Source organism: Oncorhynchus mykiss, chromosome 9, assembly GCF_057628025.1.
Source record: "Oncorhynchus mykiss isolate SJ-2025 chromosome 9, ASM5762802v1, whole genome shotgun sequence".
In the NCBI taxonomy this organism is placed as follows: Eukaryota; Metazoa; Chordata; class Actinopteri; order Salmoniformes; family Salmonidae; genus Oncorhynchus; species Oncorhynchus mykiss.
Window position 1 is genome coordinate 28,473,187 of NC_143030.1, and position 23,860 is coordinate 28,497,046.

Below are 23,860 nucleotides of genomic sequence, written 5' to 3' on the forward strand. Positions count from 1 at the left end.
CTTTGTTACTTTGGTCCCAGCTCTCTGCAGGTCATTCACTAGGTCCCCCCGTGTGGTTCTGGAATTTTTGCTCACCGTTCTTGTGATCATTTTGACCCCACGGGGTGAGATCTTGCGTGGAGCCCTAGATCGAGGGAGATTATCAGTGGTCTTGTATGTCTTCCATTTCCTAATAATTGCTCCCACAGTTGATTTCTTCAAACCAAGCTGCTTACCTATTGCAGATTCAGTCATCCCAGCCTGGTGCAGGTCTACAATTTTGTTTCTGGTGTCCTTTGACAGCTCTTTGGTCTTGGCCATAGTGGAGTTTGGAGTGTGACTGTTTGAGGTTGTGGACAGGTGTCTTTTATACTGATAACAAGTTTAAACAGGTGCCATTAATACAGGTAACGAGTGGAGGACAGAGGAGCCTCTTAAAGAAGAAGTTACAGGTCTGTGAGAGCCAGAAATCTTGCTTGTTTGTAGGTGACCAAATATCTACATGTACATACTACCTCAATCAGCCTGACTAACCGGTGTCTGTATGTAGCCCCGCTACTTTACAGCCTCGCCACTGTATATAGCCTGTTTTTTTACTGTTGTTTTATTTCTTTACTTACCTATTGTTCACCTAAAACCTTTTTTGCACTATTGGTTAGAGCCTGTAAGTAAGCATTTCACTGTATTCGGGGCACGTGACAAATAAACTTTGATTTGAATACATACCTTCGCCAATATCCATATGTTATTGGTATGAAATAAAACCTGTTTACACTGTTTTTGAAATGGAAACGGCTTCTTTGACTAGCACTCCTATTTGAAAGGTATTTTGAATGGATCTCCATGCCCTTTCTAGTGTGTTGTGTATAGCGAGAGGGAGCGAGGTGACTGGGAGGTACTGTACCACCAGTACCAGGAAGTACAAGGTGCAAGGAGAGGGAACTCCACTGTGTTGCTGTCTGGGTTTACATTCAAATCAGAGGTCATGCGAGAGGCATACATCTAGTCAGACTGGTTATGCAGGAGCAGACAGGTATGGTTAAGAGAGTGAAAGAAACTCATTGCTACTGGCGCATTTCGGCATAAACCAAACAAGACATATAATAATGTGAAAACAGACATAAAAGGGAAGTTGAATCAGATTAAAATTTTGGTCAAACAAGTAGAAAATATTATACCACATACATGATATGACAATGTATGATTACTAATGCCCATATAATTTGAATTATTGTGCGCTTGCACCGCATTATGTGTAATGTATTTTTGTGAAATAACAATTATTTTATGTGTAGGCAGGTGGGTAGGCAACTGTTGCACAGGTGGAAATTGAAAAGGGGTGGAGTGAAAATACTAGGAAGAGGCGGATAGAGCAATGTGGACAGGTAGCCAAAAAAAACACTGAATGCTGTTGCTAAAGTTTTCAACACCAGTTGAAGAGAGGATATTTTGCTATGAGATTAAACCGACAAACTTTTAAAAAAAATTAAAAATATGATAATTTATTTACGAAATTAAGAAAAAAAGTATGGCACGTGATGTGGATTATCCGTAGGCCTAGGTCTAACGATCCTATTGGGAATACCTTGATTTGTTGTAGCATATCCGAAAGCTGGGTTCATAAATAAGCAAGATCGTGGCCCTGGTGGACCGTGGGTCATTTTATTGACGGTTAGTATTTAGAGCTTATCTACGTTGACTGAACTTCGGTATCAATTTGCCCCACCATTTAGCAGCCTTGCCTTATACAATAAGTCCACAGTCTTTATTCTAAAAGACAAAGCCATGGCGTCCCACAACTACAGTAGACTATGTTGTGTTAAATAACACATAGGTCAACACCTGTAGGTCTACTTTCATTGATTTATTGATTATTGGGGACTGTTCTGCCCTCCCCTTTTACTGATTTAATATTAAATCCTGTGTAACAAATTAAGGAGTTACTTTATGGATAGCTAACTCATATGAGAAAATATGGCAATAAGATGTTGATGGGCAAGAATGAATAAAATAAAAAAAATATTAGAGAAAGGCTTCATTGTTCTTGAACGTGTTTCAGTAAGCTCCAAGGCGTAGTTTTGAGTGCATGAACCAGATAATTCAGAGCCTTTTGTTCTAAGTTGAGAAATGGATAATCATTTTAATGCTGACCTAATAGATTACAATTGTGCAATACTCTAGTTTTATATAGACCTACAGGTGGCAATTCCACGATAACAGAATGACTCCTATTTTTCTCTTTTTAAAAGTACGCCAAACAAAATACTTTTATTGCAAAGTTAAAGAAACCAAAGAACTCTATGCACAGGGACTAATTTTAACAATTTCCACTGAACATTTTACAAAAACACATTTACTTGAAAAACAGTGCAGATGTAAAGTTTGGTAACAGAAGGGATAAAATCTCCCTCGGTTTTATTATTTTACACAGTGGCTGTTATTCAAATGAAGTCCGATTTAGTAAAATGATGAAGTGTTTTAATCACTTAATAAATCCTAAACCAAATTTGTATCAGTAAAAACACTATAACTATTTGGTGGGTCTACCATTACTTGTTAGTTCTGTGAACTTTCATTATCCTCCCTCATGTGGTAGAAATATTTGAAAATTCTGTGTCTTAAAGATATTAAAGATATGTGAGTTTTTGGTAACAGAATGACAATACACAAGGCAATATTTCTTAAACTTACAGAAGGCAAATCATTTCTGCAAAACTAAATATAAATGTTGATATTAGTTGGCAGGGGTCTTTACATCAACGTTACTGTGTTTTGATGTATTTATAATACCTTTCAACACTTTCTCTACTAGATGTTTTCTACGGCCCCTTTTCCACCTGTTTGACCAGAAATCAAAGCCTTTGCTTATTCAAAATGTTTAGGTTGGAACATGGTTGAAACATTTGATATATGCCTTAATGTGTCATGAATATATACTCTTAGCTTTCATTTGACACCAAATTTGATGTGCTCCCATAAACTTCTTGTTAGTGCTCATTGAGCCTTTTGCATGGAAATTCCCTGTGTTTGATGCCTTTTTCATAAGGGAAACTCAAGTCTGAAATTTCTGTGTTTGGTTGTTCATATTTACTGCTACTGCAGAATTACAAACTTCAGAAGTCTTTTTAAACCTCAAATAAACTACAAGTTTTACATTTCCTGCATTTCACGAAAGTTCTCCTGCAACAGCGTGATCAAATTAAGATCCTACATCTGTACCAGCGAGCTCAGGATAAACTCCTCTTGACAAATAATTAGTGTATAGCTTTTGAGTGATTTTCTTCTCAATTTAGGCATGAATTTGGATTTATGAACAAACACTTATTTAACTAAGGGGAAAAGTTATGTCATGGCTGAGAGAGTTTGGTGTTACAGTGCATATTCAGGACATCATGTATACCTGAAATAATTATTCAACTTCCAGGAAGCTTTTTTGTTGACTGATTGGTGACAGTACGGGTTGGTTCAGTCAGTTAGTCCATGCATTCTCTGTTACAAGAGCCTTTCTCTGTAAGGAGACGTTATACAAGTTTATTGTGTCATTATGATTCTTTGTCAAACTGTTTTTATTAGAAACCCTGCTTATCAAGGATAATGTGTCCAGTGCGTTTTTAGACGTCTCCAGTTACTGTTAGGATAATTATGTTCTCAAGGTTCATAAGCTGAACTTCAATTGGAATCCTCGGACTGTGACCCAGAGGTTGTAAGGTTCTGGTTGAAATGAAACAGATAGAGACCAGTCCACAATTGTCAGTCACCAAAACATTTTTTTTTCTTGTCAAAACCAGTACGTAGTGGATCCTGGCATTTATTTTATGCCTGCTACATTAGGTTAGTTACCACCCAAAATGATTCAGTAGCTGAGCGGGTTAAAATGTATACACGTGTACATAAAGCGAAATGACCCTAAAAGCAGTTGTTTAAAAAAAATCTCATATCAAATCATTTCTGTGTAACATTTCTGGATAACAATTTATGTTATACCTTACTATGATTGTTTTCAGTTAAAATGGTCAAAAAGAGACAAACAAGGCTTCTTAGCAAAGATATATTTCTCAAGCAAGAATATTGTTCGTACTGTCTGGGAGTGGTCTGAGTGGGGAGGGGAAAACTGAAAACTAGCTGTTCTTGGCAGAACGGTTTGGAACTCTCTTTCTTATTGGTCTATTAAATAATTTACCGCCTGGTGACAGGTTGAAATTTCAGGCGGTCTTTGCAAACAGCTCTTACACTAAAAGGGCGTTATCATATTTTTTAAAAACAATTTAACAGTATTATTCCAACCTCATAGTGTGGTAAAATACTGTGTATAAAAAACAGAAACATCTAGTTTTTGAATGTACTGGGCATTTAAAACAATGGGACGTGCGTGAGAAATGACCTCAGTGTTTGGTTGCACACATGTCTTTACTACAGAGGGTGCGGGTTTGGGAGTTGTCTTTGGGATTCTATTTGGACATGAGAAAGTGCTTGTCCGGGCTAGCCCCTTGCACCACAGGCTGCATCAATGTGTCTGTCTCAAATAGAATCAAATCCAATTTTATTGGTCACATACACATGGTTAGCAGATGTTATTGCGTGTGTATGATGTTGATGCTTGTGCTTCTAGATCCGACAGTGCAGCAATATCTAACAAGTAATACCTAACAATTCCACAACAAATACCTTATGCACACAAATCTAAGTAAAGGAATGGTATAACAATATATAAATATATGGATGAGCAATTACAGAGCGGCATAGGCTAAGATGCAATGGATAGTATAAAATACAGTATATACATATGAGATGAGTAATGCAAGATATGTAAACATTATTAAAGTGGCATTATTAATTATAGTGACTAGTGTTCCATTTATTAAAGTGGCCAATGATTTCAAGTCTGTATGTAGGCAGCTGTGCTTATAATGGCTGTTTAACAGTCTGATGGCCTTGAGATAGAAGCTGATAGAAGCTGTCTCTCGGTCCCGGCTTTGATGCATCTGTACTGACCTCGCAAACTGGATGGTAGCGGGTGAACAGGCAGTGGCTCCGGTGTTTGTTGTCCTTGATGATCTTTTTGGCCTTCCTGTGACATCGGGTGGTGTAGGTGTCCTGGAAGGCAAGTAGTTTGCCCCCGGTGATGCATTGTGCAGACCGCACCACCCTCTGGAGAGCACTGCGGTTGTGGGCGGTGCTGTTGCCATACCAGGCGGTGATACAGCCTGACAGGATGCTCTCAATTGTGCATCAACCATCTCCTTTGTTTTGTTGATTATTTTTCTGACACCACACTCCCAGAGCCCTCACCTCCTTCCTGTAGGCTGTCTCGTCGTTGTTGGTAATCAAGCCTACTACTACTGTATCGTCTGCAAACTTGATGATTGAGTTGGAGGCGTGCATGGCCACGCAGTCGTGGGTGAACAGGGAGTACAGGAGGGGGCTGAGCATGCACCATTGTGGGGCCCCAGTGCTGAGGATCAGCGAAGTGGAGATGCTGTTTCCTACCTTCGCCACCTGGGGGCGGCCCGTCAGCAAGTCCAGGACCAAGTTGCACAGGGCGGGGTTGCGACCCAGGGCCTCAAGCTTAATGATGAGCTTGGAGGGTACTATGGTGTTGAATGCTGAGCTTTAGTCAGTGAACAGCATTCTTACATAGGTATTCCTCTTGTCCAGATGGGATAGGGCAGTGTGCAGTGTGATGGCATTTTGTAATGTCTGTGGACCTAGGGGGGTGGTAAGCAAATTGAAGTGGGTCAAGAGTGACAGGTAAGGTGGAGGTGATATGATCCTTGACTAGTCGCTCAAAGCACTTCATGATGACGGAAGTGAGTGCTACGGGGATAGTCATTTAGTTCAGCTACCTTTTCATTCTTGGGTACAGGAACAATGCTGGCCATCTTGAAGCAAGTGGGGACAGCAGACTGGGATAGGGAGAGATTGAATATGTCCGTAAACACATCAGCCAGCTGGTCTGTGCATGCTCTGAGGACGCTGCTAGGGATGCCGTCTGGGCCGGCAGCCCTGCGAGGGTTAACACGTTTAAATGCCTTACTTACGTCGGTCACGGAGAAGGAGAGCCCACAGTCCTTGATAGTGGGCCGCGTCGGTGGTACTGTATTATCCTCAAAGCAGGCAAAGAAAGTTTTTAGTTTATCTGGAAGTAAGACGCCGGAGTCCGTGACATGGCTGGTTTTCCTTTTTTAGTCCGTGAGTGTCTGTAGACCCTGCCACATATGTCTCATGTCTAAGCCATTGAATTGTGACTCCACTTTGTTCTATACTGACATTTTGCTTGTTTGATTGCCTTGCGGAGGGAATAACTACACTGTTTGTATTCAGCCATATTCCCAGTCACCTTTCCATGATAAAATGTGGTGGTTCGCATTGTCTGTCTGTCTGTGTCTGTGAACATACTCAGTGTACAGTGGCTTTGGAAAGTATTCAGACCCCTTGACTTTTCCCACATTTTGTTACATTACAGCCTTATTCTGAAATGGATTAAAGATACTCGAAATTGAGCTCAGGTGCATCTAGTTTCCATTGATCATCCTTGAGATGTTTCTACAACTTGATTGGAGTACACCTGTGGTAAATTCAATTGATTGGACATGATTTGGAAAGGCACACACCTGTCAAAATAAGGTTCCACAGTTGACAGTGCATGTCGAAGGCATTGGGATTAAACGTCAGGAATTGTGAAAAACTGAGTTTAAATGTATTTGGCTAAGGTGTATGTAAACTTCCGACTTCAACTGTATATGTGAGAACTGGTAAGAGTTTGCCAGAGTACTTGACACAGGAATGTAGGCCTCTGACTCACCCTTCTCTCCACTGATAACTCTGGTTGTTTTATGGCGCCAATTCCCTGAAGCGGAAGTCCACAGACAGACAATGATATGAGATGACAAGAGGCCTGTGTGTGAACTAGGAACATAGCTAGTTACTGTAAAACAGGCTGCCTCGTTATTAAATTGCAACTCGGAAAAGGTACTGCCTCCTTTGGTAACAGCTCTTTGACTTTCTCTAATGTCCCTCCACTGAACAACATGAGTGAATTCTCAATTAAATTATGCATATTCAATTGGTGCATCTGCTGGGAAAAAGCAACAAGGCAATGCTTATGGCGCTGTTTCTTGTAATTGACTTGAAATGCATCCTCCCTTGAGGTTATCACTGGTAATGACAGGACTGGTGAAAGTGCCAGAGCCGCTGGCTGCTGATAAAAGCTTTCTTGACTTGGACATACAGTTGAACTCGGAAGTTTACATACACCTCAGCCAAATACATTTAAACTCAGTTTATCACAATTCCTAACATTTAATCCAAGTTAACATTCCCTGTCTTAGGTAAGTTATGATCACCAATTTATTTTAAGAATGTGAAATGTCAGAATAATAGGAGAGAGAATTATTTCTTTCAGCTTTTATTTCTTTCATCACATTCCCAGTGGGTCAGCAGTTTAAAAAAACACTCAATTATTATTTGGGAGCATTGCCTTTAAATTGTTTAACTTGGGTCAAACGTTTCGGGTAGCCTTCCACAAGCTTCCCACAATAAGTTGGGTGAATTTTGGCCCATTCCTCAAGACAGAACTGGTGTAACTGAATCAGGTTTGTAGGCCTCCTTGCTTGCACACGCTTTTTCAGTTCTGCCCAGAAATGTTCTATAGGATTGAGTTCAGGGCTTTGTGATGGCCACTCCAATACCTTGACTTTGTTGTCCTTAAGCCATTTTACCACAACATTGGAAGTATGCTTGGGGTCATTGTCCATTTGGAAGATCCGTTTGCGACCAAGCTTTAACTTCCTGACTGATGTCTTGAGAGGTTGTTTCAATTTATCCACATAATTTTGCCTCCTCATGATGCCATCTATTTTGTGAAATGCACCAGTCCCTCCTGCAGCAAAGAACCCCCACAACATGATGCTGCCACCCCCGTGCTTCACGGTTGGGATGGTGTTCTTCGGCTTGCAAGCTTACCCCTTTTTCCTCCAAACATAACGATGGCCGTTATCGCCAAACAGTTCTATTTTTGTTTCATCAGACCAGAGGACAAAAAGTACAATCTTTGTTCACATGTGCAGTTGCAAACTGTGGTCTAAATTTTTTTATAGAGGTTTTGGAGCAATGGCTTCTTCCTTGCTGAGCGGCCTTTCAGGTTATGTTGATATAGGACTCGTTTTACTGTGGATATAGATACTTTTGTACCTGTTTCTTTCAGCATCTTCACAAGGTCCTTTGCTGTTGTTCTGGGATTGATTTGCACTTTTCACACCAAAATACGTAATCTCTAGGAGACAGAACGGGTCTCCTTTCTGAGTGGCATGATGGCTGCGTGGTCCCATGGTGTTTATACTTGCGTACTATTGTTTGTACAGATGAACGTGGTACCTTCAGGTGTTTGGAAATTGCTCCCAAGAATGAACCAGACTTGTGGAGGTCTACAATTAATTTTCTAAGGTCTAGTCTGATTTCTTCTGATTTTCCCATGATGTCAAGCAAAGAGGCACTGAGTTTGAAGGTAGGCCTTGAAATACATCCACAGGTACACCTCCAATTGATTCAAATGATGTAAATTAGCTTCTAAAGCCATGACATCATTTTCTGGAATTTTCTGTTTAAAGGCACAGTCAACCTAGTGTATGTAAACTTCTGACCCACTGGAATTGTGATACAGTTAATTATAAGTGAAATAATCTGTCTGTAAACAATTGTTGGAAAAATTACTTATATCATGCACATAATAGATGTCCTAACCGACATCCCAAAACTATAGTTTGTTAACAATAAATGTGTGGAGTGGTTGAAAAACGAGTTTTAATGACTCCAACCTAAGTGTATATAAACTTCAGACTTCAACTGTAAATGTTAGCCAACACATTGCTAACCTTTGTTAATTAAATCAGCTAAACAGCTGCTTTTAGCAAAAATGTGTATGGAGTTTCTAGCTAATCAGCCGTTAGAGTTTACACTTCCTCTTCCAAATGCAATGTGGGGAGGTCAGAATAATGAAAAACGATGTACCCAATCTATTCATTTTAAAACTATGATTACTTCTCCTTGTCATTATCATTCACCTGATGATAAGACAAGACGTGAAACAATTGTTTTTGCTAACATATAATGGGGGTCCCTGGTTCGCCAGTTTGCCTAGTGCTGTGGTGATCCACAGGGTCATGCTGATGGAACAGGACACTCAGTGGCTGTACCACCTCCTGGCCGAGGTCCAGTTGGAGAGGTTTTACCTGCGTGTCCGGGACAGCCTCAACATCACCCGCGTAGAGCATTTCGCCTACGTTAAAGAGTCTGACCTCGAACAGATTGGTATCAGCAAACCAGGTCAGTACACTGTGGTTATTGTTGTCCTTTTTCAAAATTATTCTATAGCTATTTTTGGTAACACTTCATATGAAAAGCCCCTATGTTGCGCATTATAATGCACTATGAATAGTTCACATGGGATTATAAATGCCCTTATGAAGAGGGTATTCATGTGAAGTGTAACCCTTGTTTGTATGTTGTATCTTTTCTATTGAATATTTGTCTACGTGTAGGACAGAGAAGATTATGGGAGGCTGTGAAAAACTTCAAGATCAGCGTGAGGCCCAAATCGTGGATGGCCAAGGCAAGACCTTTACATGGGGCTCCCGAGTGGCGCAGTGGTCTCAGGCACTGCGTCTCACCCTGGTTCGAATCCAGGTTGTATCACAACCGGCTGTAATTGGGAGTCCTATAGGGCAGAGCACAATTGGCCCAGTGTCGTCTGGGTTTGGCTGGTGTAGGCCGTCATTGTAAATAAGAATTTGATCTTAACTGACTTGCCTAGTTAAAGAAAGGTTAAACATCTCTCAAGTCCCTCCAGAATGCAATTTACTATTATATACCATTTGTTACAAGGTAGTGGTGAGTTCTTTGAAATAAGTACCAGACATTACTGATTGACACAACATAATAATTGGAATGCTCACCTGTCACTCATGTTGATCTGTTGGTCCCCCAGGCTATCAGTGGGTGTGGTCCGGAGGGGGGTGATCAATGGGGCAGCGTGGGGTCGGGCCAGGAGAAAGGGGGGCGGGTCCTCACCTGTCTGATCCAAGACGATGAGCTGACTCTGGGGGAGAAGCTGGGAACGGGCTCCTTCGGCGTGGTGAAGAGAGGAGAGTGGCAGACCCCCACTGGGAGAGTGGTGAGTGGATTTGTTCAAATGTATGTTGCTTCTGGTGGGACAGTATTTAACTTTTATTTTACTCACCAACAGTAAAAAGCAGAGCTAGGTTGACAGTTTAGAAAGTCACAGGGCAAGATACTGTACCTTCAAAAGGATCAATAGAAATTGCATAACAGAAATAAAACATAATTTGCATTGAAGTACAGTGCATTCGTGAAGTATTCAGACCCCTCCCCCTTTTCCACATTTAGTTAGTTACAGCCTTATTCTAAAATGGATTAAACACTTTTTCCCCCCTCATCAATCTACACACAATACCCCATAATGACAAAGCGAAAACAGGTTTTTAGAATTGTTTGTACATTTATTAAAAATACATTTAAAAATAAAAAATTTACATAAGTATTCAGCCTCTTTGCTAAGAGACTCGAAATTGAGCTCAGGTGCATCTTGTTTCCAGTGGAGTCCACTTATGGTAAATTCAATTGATTGGACATGATTTGGAAAGGCACACACCTGTCTATATAAGGTTCCACAGTTGACAGTGCATGTCAGAGCAACAACCAAGCCATATGAGGTCGAAGGAATTGTCCGTAGAGCTCCAAGACAGGATTGTGTTGAGGCACAGATCTGGGGAAGGGTATCAAAAATTGTCTGCAGCATTGAAGGTCCCCAAGAACACAGTGGCCTCCTTCATTCTTAAATGGAAGAAGTTTGGAACCACCAATACTCTTCCTAGAGCTGTCTGCTCAGCCAAACTGAGCAATATGGGGAGAAGGGCCTTGGTCAGGGAGGTGACCAAGAACCCGATGGTCACTCTGACAGAACTCCAGAGTTCCTCTGTGGAGATGGGAGAACCTTCTAGAAGGACAACCATCTCTGCAGCACTCCACCAATCAGGCCTTTATGGTAGAGTGGCCAGACGGAAGCCACTCCTCAGTAAAAGGAACATAACAGCCCACTTGGAGTTTGCCAAAAGGCACCTAAAGGACTCTCAGTCCATGAGAAACAAGATTCTCTGGTCTGATGAACCAAGGTTGAGCTCTTTGGCCTGAATGCAAAGAGTCACGTCTGTAGGAAACGTGGCACCATCACTACGGTGAAGCATGGTGGTGGCAGCATCATGCTGAGGGGATGTTTTTCAGCGGGAGGTAGTTGGAGACTAGTCAGAATCAATGGAAAGATGAACGGAGCATAGTACAGAGAGATCCTTGATGAAAACCTGCTCCAGAGCGCTCAGGACCACAGACTGGGGCGAAGGTTCACCTTCCAACAGGACAATGACCCTAAGCACAGAGCCAAGACACCGCAGGAGTGGCTATGTGACAAGTCTCTAAATGTCCTTGAGTGGCCCAGCCAGAGCCCGGACTTGAACCCGATCGAACATCTCTGGAGAGACCTGAAAATAGCTGTGCAGTGACTCTCCCCATCCAACCTGACAGAGCTTGAGAGGATCTGCAGAGAAGAATGGGATAAACTCCCCAAGTACAAGTATGCCAAGCTTGTAGCATCATACCCAAGAGGACTTGAGGCTGTAATCGCTGTCAAAGGTGCGTCAACAAAGGACTGAGTAAAGGGTCTGAAAACGAATGTAAATGTGATATTTCAGTTTATTTATATTTGCAAATTAGCAAACATTTCTAAAAACCTGTTCTTGCTTTGGCGTTATGGGGTATTGTGTGTACATTGATGAGTGGATTTGTTTTTTTTAAACCCATTTTAGAATAAGGCTGTAACAAAACATAATATGGAAAAAGTCAAGGGGTCTGAATACTTTCCGAATGCGCTGTATATTCCCAATCAATTTAAATTGCATTACAATCTTTCCCAAATGGCATTAATCAGTACACCTAACTCCTCCATCCTTCCCCTTCTTCTTTCTGTTGCCATGACAGCTGCCGGTGGCAGTGAAGTCTCTGAAAAGTAGTCTTTCCAGACAGACAGACACCATGACAGACTTTCTCCAGGAGGTGACCACCATGCAGTCTCTTGACCACCCCAACATCATCCGCCTCTACGGAGTGGTGCTCACACAGCCCCTCAAGATGGTGAGAGTGCCATTCTCTCTATCCTCTTGAAGGTGGAGTATAAAACATATGTTGTATTATTCCTATTTCTGCGTTGTAATCCTGTCTCTGCATTGTCATCCTTTCATGCATATTCTAATTGGTAGAATTGCTATTGAAATACAGGCATGCAAATTTATATAAACATTGAATGGTCATTCAGATGTTATCTTTGTCGCAGAATTCACTCAGGGAATTGGAGGGAAAATGTAGTGTAAAGAAGTGACTTTAAAACCCTATTCTCCTCCTCCCAGGTGACAGAGTTGGCCTGTCTGGGGTCCCTGTATGACATGCTGCGCTCTCGCCAGCACGAGTACCCCCTGGCACGCCTCTGGCTCTTCGCCACCCAGATAGCAGCGGGTATGGAGTACCTGGAGGGTCGCAGGTGAGGCACGAAACAGTCCCACTCTACAGACAGACTACGACCAAATATGCAATTTTAGCCACTAACTTCACTGTAACCCTAAACGTCAACAATTCCTCGAACCAACTTCATGCATATATATTTTATCCTCAATTGACTGGAATTTCCGTAATGACACTTCTAGCCAATGAAAATGTGTACCATTCCTGGTTGTAGCCGGTATAGAGGGCCTGTGTTATATCTCCCCCAGGTTCATCCATAGGGACCTGGCTGCCCGGAACGTTCTGCTGGCCTCCAGGGAGATGGTGAAGATTGGGGACTTTGGTCTGATGAGGGGCCTGAGCCAGGAGACAGACCACTACGTGATGACGGCCCACAGACGTATCCCCTTTGCCTGGTGAGCTGAAGGAGAACATCAGGGTGTTTGTGGGGGGATATATCATTGATCAGTCATTGATTGTTTAACAGTGTGACCAAATGGAAGCCGGTGTGGAGAAGGGAGATATCACTACTATGGAATTTTCTTTGGTAAATGATTGGCAGTTTGTAGTAATTCCATCTCTCTCTCTCGCTCGGTCTCTTTTTTCTCCATATCTCTCCTCCCACGCTCCCTCCAGGTGTGCCCCAGAGAGTCTGCGTGTGGGCTCTTTCACCCACTCCTCTGATGTGTGGATGTTTGGGGTCATTCTCTGGGAGATGTTCACCTACTGTGAGGAGCCTTGGCGGGGGCTATCTGGCAGACAGGTATGTGTAGACACACTGTACACATTGTTAAGATGCCAGAGTCAGACAGAACTTGCTTAGGCAGGACAGAAGAGGAATTTGTACACAGCCACCGCTGGGGTTTTCCAAAATCTAGGAGCATTTACTGTTTTTCAAATTTAGAAGCAGAGTCAGAGATAGAGCTTAAAAAGTAGCTTGATTTAGCTTTCTTAGTCGAGAGAGTACATCTGTTTCTCAATTGGCTGACAGATTGCCAGTCCACTACAGAGTCAGTTTTCCTTGCTTTGGTCCAGGCCTGATTTCTCATCTGAATGAGCTCAGATAACTCAGAAGAAAACCCAGGGTTAGATCTATACAACATGACAAAAAGTATGTGGATACCTGTTCATCGAACATCTCATTCCAAAATCATGGGCATTAATATGGAGTTGGTCCCCCTTTGCTGCTATAACAGCCTCCACTCTTCTGGGAAGACTTTCCACTAGATGTTGAAGCATTGCTGCGGGGTCTTGCTTCCTTTCAGCCACAAGAGCATTAGTGAGGTCAGGCACTGATGTTTTGCAATTAGGCCTGGCTCGCAGTCGGCGTTGCAATTCATCCCAAAGATGTTCGAGGGGGTTGAGATCAGGGATCTGTGCAGGCCAGTAAATGTTCTTCCACACCGATCCTGACAAACCATTTCTGTATGGACCTCGCTTTGTGCACGAGGGCATTGTCATACTGAAACAGGAAAGGCCCTTCCCCCAAACTGTTGCCACAGAATCATCTAGAAAGTAATTGTATGCTGTAGCGTTATGATTTCCCTTCACTTGAACTAAGAGGCCTAGCCTGAACCATGAAAACAACCCCAGACCATTATTTCTCCTCCAGCAAACTTAACAGTTGGTACTATGCATTCAGGCAGGTAGGGTTCTCCTGGCATCACGCCAGATGGTGAAGCGTGATTCATTACTCCAGAAAACGCGTTTCCAATGCTCCAGAGTCCAATGGTGGTTACACCACTCCAGCCGACGTTTGGCATTGTGCATGGTGATCTTAGGCTTGTGTGCAGCTGCTCGGCCATGGAAACCCATTTCATGAAGCTCCCGATGAACAGCTCTTGTGCTGATGTTGCTTCCAGAGGCAGTTTGGAACTCTGTACTTGTGTATATATATATATATATATATATATATATATAGTGTATCCTTGACTCTGAATTGTTTAAAAGGGGCATGTTTATCTGCCAGAGGAATAAATATATAGGATACATTTTCTAGAGCCAACTCAGTGTCAGGAATACAGGAGATAGTGGCTAACTCAGAGTACAACATGTTGTTTAAAAACCCTTGAAGAGAAAACGTCTTAAAATCTTTCTTCTTAATTAAACGAAGATTAGTATTTTTTTGTTTCATATCTGTAATACATGCTATGGGACAATGATCACTGAGATCAAATGCAAATACTCCACTAGACAAATATTTATGGGGGTTATTAGTAAGGATTAAATCAATCAATGAGGAGTTAACTGTGTGCCAAGCATTGGGATCATCCGTTTAGAACAGAAAGCCTACTTTTATTTCCTTGATTCACTTTTAGGATGAAGTCTGCCCTCGGAGTCTCTAGGGATTTGAATATCTTTTTTTCTGACTCACTTGGAACATTTTCAGGGTACGTGATGGCAATGTGTCTGAAACAATGCTTAGACAAGGCATCCATCTTCTTCTCAAAGGTGACCTCTAAACAATGCACTATGCTCTAGAATGATGTGATGTGTCTCTTGATGAAAGCACTTGTTTAAATAATGCACCTATAGGTAAATGCACTTTTTAAACAATGCACTTTTGTGAATAATACAAGATATTAAATGTGTTTTTCAATGACACAACACATTACACAGAAATGAAGATACACTCTCAATGTTCAGAATGTTTCCACCTCCTTTCCAAGTGTTCTTTTGCTTGTTTGTTTGTTCGTCTGAATGCTTGCTTCCCTCAAGGCCTGGACTATCCTCCAGAAATCCCTCAGAAAACCTTCGTCTTTCTCCCTCTGTTGGTTTTGTGTTTGTTTGTCGATGTCCTAATTCTTGTTGTTGTCCTTGTTGGGTTTATTGTCCCGCTATCCCATTATTTCCTTGTGTTGCCTGATGATTCAGCAGATGAGTCCTGCAAGAACCAAGTCAATCAATCTCTCAAAACCTCTCCAAACTATTTCCACACAAAAAAGTATCTTCCAATTCCTCTAGATGGGCAGAACACAGCAATGCAGTAAAATAACTCAACTGTACACATTTTTACAAAAATTACAATTTAAGGAGGAGCACTTAAGTGCTGCTGCTCATGGAATTGGTTTCTAGGAGATGATACTGGCAAAAGAGGAAAATAACAATATATACATTTAGGATAAATTAATTACTAGATACAGTATATGGGAAACATTAACGCGCCAAAGAACTTATAAGGGGAATTAAATAATGAGCGTTTGTAACGAGAGCTAATGAGTTAGGTTTATCAGGTACACCTTGTAGGTAGAGAACTTGAAGTTGAACCATGACTCAAAAGGACACAAGGCTCTAAGCATTTGTACAACCTCTGAAATATTTGAGCCCTTTGTACCAAATCAAATATTCAATATTGTGTGTGTGTGTTTGTGCCCACAAACATCTTCAATATGACAACAATGCAATGTCTTTGTCATTAAACGTTCCCCACTCTTTTTTTTTTCTCTCAGATCCTCTGGCGTGTGGAGCTGGAGGGACAGCGTATGGAGAGACCCCCTGACTGTCCTCAGGAACTCTACTCTGTGATGAGAAAGTGTTGGGCCTGCACCCCCTCCAACCGACCCACCTTCTCCCAGCTTACCACCCTGGTCGCAGAGGTAACACTGTAAATATTTATATATTCAGTATCAGTCAAAGGTTTGGACACACCTACTCATTCAAGGGTTTTTCTTTATTTTTACTATTGTCAACATTGTAGAATAATAGTGAAGACATCAAAACTATGAAAATAACACATATGCAATCATGTAACCAAAAAAAGTGTTAAACAAATAAAAATATATTTGAGATTCTTCAAAGTAACCACCCTTTGTCTTGATGACAGCTTTGCACACGCTTGGCATTCTCTCAACCAGCTTCATGAGGTAGTCACCTGGAACGCATTTCAATTAACAGGTGTGCCGTAAAAGTTCATTTGTGGAATTTCTTTCCTTCTTAATGGGTTTGAGCCAATCAATTGTGTGTGACAAGGTAGGGGTGGTATACAGAAGATAACCCTATTTGGTAAAAGACCAAGTCCATACTATGGCAAGAACAGCTCAAATAAGCAAAGAGAAACGACAGTCCATTATTACTTTAAGACAAGAAGGTCAGTCAATACGGGATGTTTCAAGAACTTTGAAAGTTTCTTCAAGTGCCGTCGCAAAAACCATCAAGAGCTATGATGAAACTGGCTCTCATGAGAACTGCCACAGGAAAGGAAGACCCAGAGTTACCTCTGCTGCAGAGGATAAGTTCATTAGAGTTACCAGCACCTCAGAAATTGCAGCCCAATTAAATGCTTCACAGAGTTTAAGTAACAGACATCTCAACATCAACTGTTCAGAGGAGACTAAGTGAATCATGGTCGAATTGCTGGAAAGAAACCACTACTAAAGGACACCAATAAGAAGAAGAGACTTGCTTGGGCCAAGAAACACAAACAATGGACATTAGACCAGTGGAAATCTGTCCTTTGGTCTGATGAGTCCGAATTTGAGATTTTGGTTCCAACCGCAACACACAGAGATCATCCGTTCACCCACACCGCATCTCACAAAGACATGGCGATTGGAACCAAAAATCCCCCATTTGGACTCCAGGCCAAAGGACAAATTTCCACTGGTCTAATGTCCATTGCTCATGTTTCTTGACCCAAGCAAGTCTCTTCTTCTGATTGATGTCCTTTTGAAGTGTTTTTTTTTGTTGTTGCAGCAATTCGACCATGACGACCTGATTCACACAGTCTCCTCTGAACAGTTGATTTTGAGATGTGTCAGTTACTTGAACTCTGTGAAGAATTTATTTCGGCAGCAATTTCTGAGGCTGGTAACTAATTAACTTTTTGCGACTGCACTTGAAGAAACTTTTAAAGTTCTTGAAATGTTCCATATTGACTGACCTTCATGTCTTAAAATAATGATGGACTGTCATTTCTCTTTGCTTATTTGAGCTGTTCTTGCCATAATATGGACTTGGTCTTTTACCAAATAGGGTTATCTTCTGTATACCACCCCTACCTTGTCACAACACAACTGATTAGCTCAAACAAAACGCATGAAGAAGGAAAGAAATTCCACAAATGAGCTTTTAACAAGGCACACCTGTTAATTGAAATTCATTCCAGGTGACTACCTCATGAAGCTGGTTGAGAGAATGCCAAGAGTGTGCAAAGCTGTCATCAAGGCAAAAGGTGGCTATTTGAAGAATCTTATATATAAAATATATTTTGATTTGTTTAACACTTTTTTGGTTACTACATGATTCCATATGTGTTATTTAATTTTCTACAATGTAGAAAATAGTAAAAATAAAGAAAAACCCTTGAATGAGTAGGTGTGTCCAAACTTTTGACTGGTACTGTACATTTATTATATATGTATAAATGTATGCTCACATTTGCATTATACTCATGCTCCCAAGCATGTTCACATTAGCATTTAAGAGTCAATATGCCCAGTGACCAAAATAAAGGCGGTTGGACTGCGAGACAGTGGCATAAAATGGTTTCCTCTCCCCTCTTCCCTCTCTATCCAGGCTCAGCCTTTGGAGGTGTGTGCTGTACAGGACTTTGTGGAACCTGGAAAACTCGCTCTCCTGTCCAACGACCTAGTGACCATCATAGACCATAGGTAAGAGAGAAGAAGGATGGGGAGATGGAAAAAAGAGATCGGAAGAAACAGAAGTTCATTGTTAAACTTAGACATATTGCTTCAAAGAGCGAAACTTTTAAACCTGAATTCCGTTGCATTGACTGTTAACCCTAATCCTCACATTTTTGCCACCTAGTGGTAATTCAAGTCAGATGCCAAGAATAAAAGATTGGAAGATCTGACTCAAGTTTGCTAAAGTTTTCAGAGAGTCCTATGTAAAAGGGTGTCAAGACAGTTTATAAGAGAGTTTTATAATCGTTTATAGAGAGTACATTTTTTGTGAATATGTAGTTCGTAAGTCATCAATAAACTTGTATGTCATTTGTTGGACTTGTATGATTGCCTTTTCTTAATGTGACCATTTAAATTGTATCCATGTATTTTTTATTTCGCTTATCTACATGTGGCTTATATGTGACTTATATGATTTGACTGTATGGTTCTCCTCCTGTAGTCTGGAGCTGTGTGAGTGGAAGGGCCAGAACCAAAGGACCTTGATAGTGGGCTGGTTCCCCCCGAGCCTGGCTGCTCCCTCCCTCTCCGCCCCCAGCAGCGCCCCTGCTCTTCCCACCACAGCCCCCGTCGCTGCATCGAGCCTCATCCCGCCCCCCCTGAAGGGCAGTCTGCAGCACACGGGGCAGAGTGAGACCCACCCCGACCGTAACTGGGGCACGCCGGAATGCCTCGATGAGTCAGTCAAGTTTCCACTTTTTGATGATTCTTTGATATATAGCAGTTGAGCATCATCATGCTATATGCTAGCCTGGGTTCCTGACTATTTTTGCTGTCATTAATGTCACATTGTTGCCTTGTCTTGTTTAGCATTACAGATATCCGTTGTCATATATCGATAGAAATCAAGTAAAAACTGCATTTGTTTGCGTCTTTGTTGGTGGCCCACTATTGGTGGTAAACAAATCTTGCAGAGTAAGTAAGATGAATGCCTTGAACCTTTGATATTGTCAGTGTACAACCCTGACCCATGTTTGTTTGAATACTTTGTTTTTACCTGACCTCTGACCTTTTCAGGAGAGTAAACTGGAGAAGAAGCCCAGCAAATAGAGAGAGAGAGGGCGGCTCCAATTTACAGAAAATGTCAGGTACCAACTTCAATAAGTTATTTACTCTTTATTTGATTATTATATGACTGATACTAACATGTTCTCCAAATAATATTAGCTAATATTCAATCCATACATATAATTGTCTTGTGGGTAGCAATCTGTTGCTAATTGGGCACATTACAGCTCTTCTAAATGTTTAGACCTTTGGTACCCTTCGTAGTGTACTAGCCACAAGAGCAGAGGGTCACAAGTTTTATATCACATAGTGAAAACCACCCTCAACATGCTGTACACTGTAGTTATTTTGTACAAAATACATATACTGTATACAGTACCAGTCAAAACCCATTCAATGGTTTTAATTCTTTACTATTTCTACATTGTAGATGTAATGCCTGGGGTGTAGTGGAGGAAGAAGTCAGACGCAGGAAACAGAGAGTTCAGAGCAGCGCTAAACTTTATTCACCACACAGGTGAAAACGATGCCACTCAAACAAATGCCCCAAAACACAGGGGAACTAAACAGTCCCGAATAACTCACGTACACGAACAACCGTGACTTACAGGCGTGTACACGAGTACACATAAAACAATCCCGCACACCCAGCAGACGGGCCGGCTGGATAATATAGCCCAACTATTTAACCTAACTAAACACAGGTGTAACTAATAAACAGACAAGGAGGGGGAGAAAAAGATCAGTGGCAGCTAGTAGGCCGGTGACGTCGAGCGCCACCCGAACAGGAAGGGGAGCCACCTTCGGTAGGAGTCGTGACAGTAGAATAATAGTGAAGACATTAAAACTAAGAAATAACACATATATTTGATATTCTTCAAATTAGCCACCCTTTGTCTTGATGACAACTTTGCACACTCTTGGCATTCTCTCAACCAGCTTCATGAGTTAGTTACCTGGAATACATTTCAATTAACAGGTGTGACTTGTTCAAAGTTAATTTGTGGAATTCATTTTTTTCTTAATGCGTTTGAGCCAATCAGTTGTGTTGTGACAAGGTAGGGGTGGTATACAGAAGATAGCCCAAATAAAGTAACATACACATCTCAACATCGACTGTTCAGAGGAGACTGCGTGAATCAGGCCTTCGTGGTCAAATTGCTGCAAAGAAACCACTACTAAAGGACACCAATAATAAGAAGAGACTTGCTTTGGCCAAGAAACATGAGCAGAAATCTCTGCATGTGTGGTTCCCACCGTGAAGCATGGAGGAGCAGGTGTTATTGTGTGGGGGGTGCTCCACAGCATTCTGCAGCGATACGCCATCCCATCTGGTTTGCGCTTAGTGGGACTATCATTTGTTTTTCAACAGGACAATGACCCAACACACCTCCACGCTGTGTAAGGGCTATTTGACCAAGAAGGGGAGTGATGGTGTGCTGCATCATCTGATCTGGCCTCCACAATCAACCGACCTCAACCCAATTGAGATGGTTTGGGATGAGTTGGACGCAGAGTGAAGGAAAAGCAGCCAACAAGTGCTCAGCATATGTTGGAACTCCTTCAAGACTGTTGGAAAAGCTTTCCAGGTGAAGCTGGTTGAGAGAATGCCAAGCATGTGCAAAGCTGTGATCAATGCAAAGGTTAGCTACTTTGAAGAATCTCAAATATATTTTGATTTGTTTGACACTTTTTTGGTTACTACATGATTGCACATGTTTTATTTCATCATTTTGATGTCTTCACTATTATTTCACAATGTTTAAATAGTAAAATAAAGAAAAACCCTTGAATGAGTAGGTGTGACCAAACTTTTGACTGGTACTGTGTGTTTAATAGAAATATCCATCTGTCCCCAGGTATGACCAGGAGTCTGGAGTCTGTCCTGAGTGGTCCCCAGAGCAGGACCTTAGGAGGGGTCAAGGTGGACCCCCGTCGTGGACCCCTCCCCAACGCCATGGTTGCCCGCAGCGTTGTGGTGCAGCAGGGTCCCCATCGGTTCAGCGAGGCCAGCATCAACCCCCCACCTCGACCGCTCCCGCCCAACCTCAAACGCGTCAAGATTCCCCAGGTGGCCTTGTTCCGAGATCGGAGGCCTGTAAATCCATCCCCAGGTTCCTTGTGGCCTCCACAACTTCAAAAGAATCCTCAGCAGCAGATGCTACAGCCACCCCAGCCCCAGCTGCAGCAGACCATGGGGGGCAGCGACCTGGGCAAAATGGCCCACATGGCATGGTCCAAACCAGCACTGGATGACTATGGGGACAAGGAGAGGAATCAAGAAAAGGAGTGGGTGGTGAGGGAACGAGAGAGGGAGAGGAACCCGTCTCAAGTACAACACACCAGGGAAGCCTTCATAGCCCAGGTATTGAATGGATGTATGATCTTTAGTTCTTGAGTTGTTAGACATATTACAGAATTCAGGCTTTGTGATTGGCCTGAAGTTCTAAGGTCCTCTAGTCTGATTGGTCAGGTCACGGAAGCAGTGCATGGAGTGACCAATGAGGAGGTTCGGAACGCACTTCACTGCAATGAATGGAACCCTATAAGGGCCCAGCAACAACTCAAGGTTAGACAGAATTACTCTAATTCATACTTAATACATGTATTATTTCCATGTACTTCAAAATGTATTCTCCATCGACCAACTTAGTTTACTAAGAATGCAAAAATGATGTAATATTAAATGTGATGCACCAACCTTGTGCTCTCTCCTCGCTCTCGCTCATTCCCTCCTTCCTTCTCAGATGGAGCAGCTGCACTCTCTGAGCCTGTGTTCTCGTGACGACTGCCTAAGGATCCTGTCCCGCTATCAGTGGGATCTACAGCTGGCCAGCCGCTACCTGTTCAGAATGGTACGGGAGGAGAGGACTGGAGGAGGAGAAAGGGAGAGGAGGGACGGAGAGAGAGAGGCTGCTGCCATGGAGAGACGAGGAGTATGAGAGGTGTGGGGATGGAGGGATACTGGAAACAGAGGACAATAAAGATTTACGAAATTGAAGAGGGACTGAGGAGCTATTTGAGGAATTTAAGAGATGGGATGGTTGATTAAAAAGGAATGGAATATATATGAAGTGAACCATAAAGACATTACAGTCCTCCAAAATACAATTTTTATCCCTTTTTACAATTCTGTTTAGTCTTTTTTAATGACGTGACAGACAGCCACGCCCTCTCTGTTCTCAAAAGTAGTTGTGTATCATGATGAATTTGTAGAGTGCCGTACAAAAGTATTCAGACCCCTTGGATTTCTTCACAATTTATTGTGTTACAAAGTGGGATTCAAATTGATTGAATTGTTATTTTTTTGTCAAAAATTGACACAAAATACTCTGTCAAAGGGATACAAAAATTCTAACATTTTAAAAACTAAAATATAGTAATTGCATTAAGTATTCAGGTCCTTGACTCAATACATGTTACAAACACCTTTTGGCGTCGCTTACATCTGTGAGTCTTCTTGGATACGTCTATAAGAGCTTCATATACCCGGATTGTGCAATATTTGTCCATTATTAATTTGAAAATTATTCAAGCTCTGTCAAGATGTTGGTGATCATGGCTAGACAGCAATGTTGAAGTATTGCCATAGATTTTTAAGCAGATTTAAGTTAAAACTAACTTGGCCACTCATGTACATTCACTGTCTTCTTGGTAAGCAGCTCTAGTGTAGATTTGGCCTTGTGTTTTTTAGGTTATTATCCTGCTGAAAAGTGAATGCCCATGGCAACACAGCAGTTTCATTTATGTCCTGCAGCTCAGTTCAGGATGACTATTTTTTATGTCTGGGTGGTTTAGTACATAATCCACAGCATAACAATTCACTTGACCATGATTTAAAGAGCTATTCAATGTCTGATTTGTTATTGTTGCCCACTTTCATTATCCTTCTTTGATTCTTTCGAAAAGCTTCTTAGTTGAATCTGTACTCGAAATTCAATACTTGACTTTACAGATGTGTGTACGGGGGACAGAGAAAGAGTTACTAAATAAACAAATCCATGTAACTTAGGTGATTTGTTAAGCCACATTTACTCCTGAACTAATTTAGGCTTTCCTAAACAGAGGCTGAATACGTATGCAACAACTCTATTTTAGTTATGAATATTTGATTTATCATGAAAAAATATATTTTACTTCCTCATTTAAGAGAATTTTGTGTAGATCGTTGACAAAGAAATTACAATTAAATCCATTTCAATCCCACTTTACCCCAATAAAATGAAGAAATTCAAGGGGTATGAACACTTTTGCAAGGCACTGTATTGTATTAGCATTGATTATATTTGTTGAATAAAATGTTGATACAAATTGTGCATGGCGCTAGTGATGTGTACATGTGACTCATGCCCCTCAATTTACACCCAGTCAAGAGAGTTGGGATGTTGTAACAATCAAAAGATGATCTACAGAGTGATGTAATTTCCTTTCAGAGGAAGTGTTTGTCAATTCTCTGCTTTGACTTCCTTTACCACTTTAGTTGAGGTGAATTGTGAGCTTCTCCTTATGCTGTCTAAAACTACAGCGTTACAGGAGCTGGTCACATAGGGCTGGAGAATCCATAGTACTAGGGAAGGACATGAGTTTATTTTAACCTGCACCTCAGCATGCGTCCAGCAGGGGGGGGGGGGGGGGGTAATGAGAGCACTGCTCCCTTTGTGGTCCCGGCC

At 41.7% G+C, this 23,860-nt stretch overlaps 1 protein-coding gene across 1 annotated transcript; it reads left to right on the forward strand.

The window, feature by feature from the left end:
* The first annotated feature begins 1,338 nt into the window (after nucleotides 1-1,338).
* LOC110531811 (activated CDC42 kinase 1) lies at nucleotides 1,339-23,501 on the forward strand. The gene is made up of 15 exons (XM_090183912.1): nucleotides 1,339-1,650; nucleotides 9,107-9,300; nucleotides 9,516-9,586; nucleotides 9,962-10,147; nucleotides 12,025-12,177; nucleotides 12,450-12,580; nucleotides 12,810-12,956; nucleotides 13,177-13,303; nucleotides 15,990-16,136; nucleotides 18,055-18,149; nucleotides 18,625-18,861; nucleotides 19,200-19,270; nucleotides 21,050-21,555; nucleotides 21,664-21,759; nucleotides 21,938-23,501. The coding sequence occupies exons 2-15, from the start codon at nucleotides 9,138-9,140 to the stop codon at nucleotides 22,130-22,132; spliced, it is 2,325 nt and encodes a 774-aa protein (XP_090040038.1). The 5' UTR covers nucleotides 1,339-1,650; nucleotides 9,107-9,137; the 3' UTR covers nucleotides 22,133-23,501.
* Nucleotides 23,502-23,860: the final 359 nt, after the last annotated feature.

What these genes read in the sequence shown, in the direction of transcription:
- LOC110531811 (XM_090183912.1), top strand. Translation starts at nt 9,138, where the DNA reads ATGCTGATGGAACAGGACACTCAGTGGCTGTACCACCTCCTGGCCGAG. An exon ending in GATTGGTATCAGCAAACCAG is followed by an intron (nt 9,301 to 9,515) that starts GTCAGTACACTG and finishes GTCTACGTGTAG; the next exon opens with GACAGAGAAGATTATGGGAG. An exon ending in AGACGTATCCCCTTTGCCTG is followed by an intron (nt 12,957 to 13,176) that starts GTGAGCTGAAGG and finishes CGCTCCCTCCAG; the next exon opens with GTGTGCCCCAGAGAGTCTGC.